This window comes from Theropithecus gelada, unplaced genomic scaffold (assembly GCF_003255815.1).
Source record: "Theropithecus gelada isolate Dixy unplaced genomic scaffold, Tgel_1.0 HiC_scaffold_15884, whole genome shotgun sequence".
Classification (NCBI taxonomy): domain Eukaryota; kingdom Metazoa; phylum Chordata; class Mammalia; order Primates; family Cercopithecidae; genus Theropithecus; species Theropithecus gelada.
Window position 1 is genome coordinate 2,957,292 of NW_020257641.1, and position 6,000 is coordinate 2,963,291.

The following is a 6,000-nucleotide window of genomic DNA, read 5'->3' on the forward strand; positions in this document are numbered from 1 at the left end:
CACAGATGTGGTGGAAGTTGCAGATACAGGGGGTGAGCAGTGTTTTAATTTTTTCATGTTAAATGTCTTGGTCTAAGTAAATTTTCTATTTCCATTGCAGCATTCCTCTGAATATTGATTTGCTGAATAGCCCAGACTTATTGGAAACAACAATTGGTGATGTAATTGGGGCATCCGACACTATGGAAACATCCCAAGCACCGAATGACATTAATGTAGCCACCAGGCTTCCTGGATTAGGGGAACCTGAAATTGAATATGAGAGTAAGTAAATGTTCCATAATACATCAGTCATACCTTTTCGTCTTCCTTTGATATAAGATATTTAAATTAGCTTCTCTAATAATATTTTTTATACTAGTTCAACTTTTAAATTTAATTCAGGAGAGTTATGCCCTCTTGCCTTTTTGACTAAAGGGAACACTGAAATATTTAAGATAACATAATTGAGGTCATCAAACGTGTGTGTCATTTATAAGACATTAAACATTTAAGAGTCTTCATTTGCTTTTTTCTAGAGTGGAAACATTTTCTAGGGCATAGGATTGAATGAATGTTTGAACATCCCATTAGCTCTTAGAAAGTATTTTGTTATTAATGAGGTTTATTATTGCCTAGGCCCACAAAAAGAAATAACACAGAAAGAATGGTGCTTTAAAACTCACACACACACACATACACACACACACATTTTTGAAGGTTAAAAGGAGACAGTAAATCTCTCATTGAAAATGTCTGTATATTTGTGAGTTTAGTTTTATATGAAAGCATAACTTGTTTATAAACAGCAGTTTCCTGTTGAATCTCACTGTAATGCATGTTCATTTTAAAGCAGCTTGTATTTATTTGACTCTTGACAATTTGATTTCTATTGGAGGCTAAAATTAGCCACTACAGCGTTAAACAACTCAGAAAATTGCCCTACGTATGCTGTTGTCTCTGAGACTGTAGAATACAGCAATAGCATTTAGTAATTTAGAAATAAATGTTAGTGAAAAGTCACACAGTGCTTCTGGTTAATAGAACATGTTAAAGTATTACTAATAAGTGGTGCTAAAAATTTGTTTATTTCCTAAGAAATCACTACAAATACTCTGGTACATCATGGTTTTTTATTGACATCTAACATGTTTAAATTTTGCTTGTTAGTCTCAGGTCAGAGAAATAATAATTTAACTTATTACATTGGTAATTTCAAAGTAATTTGATTTTTTAAGGTAGTAGTCTGTTATTAGATTAAGAAAATATCCCCCATTACTATTTCTCACGTACTTTCTCTGTAGTAATTTATTTTGAATAGTCCAGTTTGACAGCCTTTCCCTGGACTCCACTTCTTGTTAGCAACGCTTGCTCTTATTCTCACTTATATGTGGGAGCTACACAGGGACATAAAGATGGGAACAGTAGACACTGGGGATTCCTAAAGGAGGGATGGAGTGGGAAAGGGCTGAAAAACTTCCTATTGGGTGCTGTGTTCACTATCTAGGAGATGAGATCAGTAGAAGCCCAAACCATGGCACCACGTAATATACCCTTGTAACAAACCTGTACATGTACTCCCTGAATCAAAAATTAAAATTAGGCTGGATGTGGTGGTCCGTGCCTGCAGTCCCAGCTACTCGGGAGGCTGAGGCATGAGAATCGCTTGAACCTGGGAGGCAGAGGTTGCAGTGAGCTGAGATTATGCCGCTGAGCTCCAGCCTGGACCACAGAGCAAGACTCTGTCTCAAAAGAAAAAAGAAAAAAGAAAAGAAAAACTTAAGTTAAATTAAAATTAAAAAAAGAAATTTGCTTTTTGTTTCTAGAAAAAATTGAGACATAGCATAGCAAAGCCAGCAGGATTTAGATTCAGCCAGAACCATGACTATCTTAATGCAGAGTATTTCCAGGGTTAAAAATAAAAATAGTCTCCTTTAAAGAGATGGCAGTATTGATTTTATTTACATTCCATTTGATATCCATTACACGAATTCACAAAGTTTAATTTTTCCAGTGCTGTAATAGTGTTGTATTAGTATCACTTATTGAGTACATACTTTTTGCAAAATATGTTAGCTTAGAATTTACATGGTAAAATGAACTAGGGATGCTTAGAAAAGATCAAATGAAATATAACTCTCATTGATGAAACAAACTCATATTGATGAATTTAAGTTCATCAGTCTTGATATCCAATTGTGTATTTTATTTTGGTTGTAATGTCAAAATCCTAATTCACATAGGTAAATAGTTACAAATTGTAACTACAGTAGCTTGTGCTGCATGGCAGGATGTTCCTCGGACAAAAAAAATGTAGCAGAAAAAGGTTTATTTTAACAACAAAAAGAGTATTCAGGATGGAGTAATTTGAAGCATAAGAAAACCAGGAGATGGCAATTAAGTAAATAGATAGGGAAGAACCAGTGTTGAATTACTGGTTCTCAGCCTTGGTTGTACTTAAAATCACCTGGAGAGTTTTAAAAACTACCAGTTCCAGAATCCTACCTCAAAAGGTTTTGTTATGATTATTCTTGGGTGAGTCCTGGGAATGAGTGTTTCTTGAAAGCTCTCCAGCTGATTCTTAATGTGTAGCCAGGGCCTCCACTCAGTTAACTGGTGGCCACTTTTAGAAGATCCCTTTGACCCAGAGGATATGATTTCAAAGTTTTCTCCTCTTTTCTTCTGATTATATAGAAATTATTAGGCATTCAACATTTTTTGTCAAGTGACAGTGTAAAATTTTATGCTCACATCAAATTAATCTGCAAAATAAGATTATTTCAGGTTAATTTTAAGTCTTCATTTAAAGATGAATTGTGTTTAATGTATTATCTTTTCAGTGGTTAGAGGACTTTGTAATGTATTTTGCCACTAGGAAGAACATTATGAAGACAAAATGCTTGTCTTGCGTCACACCTGATGGTACCAACATATAATATGTTGATTTAGTGAATGAATAAATATATATTCTTCACAGTTTGTTCCATGTAAATTTAGTTTTAGGCAGTCAGGGCCAATGAACAAAGATGGCGAAGTGTTGAGGTTAGACACGAGCCTGGGTTGTGGTTATGAACGAAAAGGATCATGTCACAAGTGTTGTGTGCCTTTTGAGTCTCTTGGCTAGGTAAACCTTCTTAACCACACATGCTATGGAGATTTCACATCTACTTGCTTTTTAGGAATGCTGCAGATTTAGGGTGGTGTTTCTACTTAGGATTAACTCTTATTCAGATTAATGGACAGGTAGCTGGTTATGGAAAGAAAATATATTTATTTTGTGTTTATCTGGATTATTACTTTTAATTGATAATTGATGTTGAGAAACCGAAACAAAACAAAACCATACCCTCACACAGCTAGCTGTGACAGCCTGGCAGACTGAGGGATTATTTTGCCTTTTTTTTTTTTTTTTTCCAGCATTAAAAGACGCCTCAGAGAAGCTCAAACAGCTTGAGATGGAGAACAGTCCTTTGCTGTCCCCTCGATCCAACATCGATGTTAACATAAACAGCCAGGTATTCAAATTTCCCCTGCGTATACCTGTTACACATCTCCAGAGCTCCCACAAATCTTTTCTTTCCAAAGACAGTACTTTTTTTCTTTAACTGGGAAATCTGTGCTGATTTCTTATAAACCTGTTTTCTCATTTTAAAGGATGAAATCTGTAGATGTTCAGGAGGGAAGGGGGAAACTTGCACAGCAAGATGAATTGTAAGGTGATTGCATGATTTTAAAAAAAAAACCACAGTCAAGATGACTGTTAAACCTTTTATTTTGATGCACCCAGTCTAGTTGAAGGACTTGCTGAAGCCTTTGGAAATTACAGAAGGATTTGTTTTAAAGAGGGCTCCTCTGTGGTATAGACAAGAAAGAGAATAGAATTTCCGATGCTTTAACTTCATCTATCATTCCTTTCTCTCCCCTGTCCCCTTTAAATATTTTTTGTTGTGGGGTGGGGAATACATACCAATTACACCAATCAAGCTTCAATTTATAGTTTGACTATGATTTTCTTATTTCTACATTAAATAACTTATAGGAAGAGCTAAAATAAATAGAATGAGATGGAAATTTTATAATTAATCATATCAGCTACCAGATGGCCCCACTAAATGGAAGAGTTGATTTTAGGTAATGATCTAGAAATGCCCTTTTTTTTTCTCTACATATAGACAACTGATAACATGGCCAAGATGAATTTTGTTTTTGTTTTAAAGAGGAAAGGAGAATGGCTAACTCACAGTGTTCTTCCATCCTTGGATAACTAACTGGAATTTCTTATTATTATTATACTTTAAGTTCTATGGTACATGTGCACAATGTGCAGGTTTGTTACATATGTATACATGTGCCATATTGGTGTGCTGCACCCATCAACTTGTCATTTAGATCAGGTATAACTCCAATGCCACCCCTCCCCCCTCCCCACAATAGGCCCCGGTGTGTGATGTTCCCCTTCCCGTGTCCAAGTGATCTCATTGTTCAATTCCCACCTATGAGTGAGAACATGCAATGTTTGGCTTTCTGTTCTTGCGATAGTTTGCTGAGAATGATGGTTTCCAGCTGCATCCATGTCCCTACAAAAGACACGAACTCATCCTTCTTTATGGCTGCATGGTATTCCATGGTGTATATGTGCCACATTTTCTTAATCCAGTCTGTCACTGTGGGACATTTGGGTTGATTCCAAGTCTTTGCTATTGTGAATAGTGCCGCAGTAAACATAGGTGTGCATGTGTCTTTATAGCAGCATGATTTATAATCCTTTGGGTATACACCCAGTAATGGGATGGCTGGGTCATATGGTACATCTAGTTCTAGATCCTTGAGGAATTGCCATACTGTTTTCCACAATGGTTGAACTAGTTTACAATCCCACCAACAGTGTAAAAGTGTTCCTATTTCTCCACATCCTCTCCAGCACCTGTTGTTTCCTGACTTTTTAATGATTGCCATTCTAACTGGTGTGAGATGGTATCTTATTGTGGTTTTGATTTGCATTTCTCTGATGGCCAGTGATGATGAGCATTTTTTCATGTGTCTGTTGGCTGTATGAATGTCTTCTTTTGAGAAATATCTGTTCATATCCTTTGCCCACTTTTTGATGGGGTTGTTTTTTTCTTGTAAATTTGTTTGAGTTGTTTGTAGGTTCTGGATATTAGCCCTTTGTCAGATGAGTAGATTGCAAAAATGTTCTCCCATTCTGTAGGTTGCGTGTTCACTCTGATAGTAGTTTCTTTTGCTGTGCAGAAGCTCTTTAGTTTAATTAGATCCCATTTGTCAATTTTGGCTTTTGTTGCCATTGCTTTTGGTGTTTTAAACATGAAGTCCTTGCCCATGCCTATGTCCTGAATGGTATTACCTAGGTTTTCTTCTAGGGTTTTTATGGTATTAGGTCTAACATTTAAGTCTCTAATCCATCTTGAATTAATTTTCGTATAAGGAGTAAGGAAAGGATCCAGTTTCAGCTTTCTACTTATGACTAGCCAGTTTTCCCAGCACCATTTATTAAATAGGGAATCCTTTCCCCATTTCTTGTTTTTATCAGGGTTGTCAAAGATCAGATGGCTGTAGATGTGTGGTATTATTTCTGAGGGCTCTGTTCTGTTCCATTGGTCTATATCTCTGTTTTGGTACCAGTACCATGCTGTTTTGGTTACTGTAGCCTTGTAGTATAGTTTGAAGTCAGATAGTGTGATGCCTCCAGCTTTGTTCTGTTGACTTAGGATTGTCTTAGCAATGCAGGCTCTTTTTTGGTTCCATATGAACTTTAAAGCAGTTTTTTCCAATTCTGTGAAGAAAGTCATTGGTACCTTGATGGGGATGGCATTGAATCTAAATTACCTTGGGCAGTATGGCCATTTTCACAATATTAATTCTTCCTATCCATGAGCATGAAATGTTCTTCCATTTGTTTGTATCCCCTTTTATTTCACTGAGCAGTGGTTTGTATTTCTCCTTGAAGAGGTCCTTTACATCCCTTGTAAGTTGGATTCCTAGGTATTTTATTCTCTTTGAAGC

General features: G+C 36.2%; 1 protein-coding gene across 1 annotated transcript in view; it reads left to right on the forward strand.

The window, feature by feature from the left end:
• Window positions 1-6,000, forward strand: part of LOC112617144 (band 4.1-like protein 5) — a 173,364-nt gene that overhangs the window by 113,389 nt on the left and 53,975 nt on the right. The window contains exons 17-18 of the mRNA XM_025373879.1: window positions 101-264; window positions 3,397-3,494. Of these exons, the coding sequence (XP_025229664.1) occupies window positions 101-264; window positions 3,397-3,494 (262 nt within the window). The remainder of the gene's footprint in view (window positions 1-100; window positions 265-3,396; window positions 3,495-6,000) is intronic.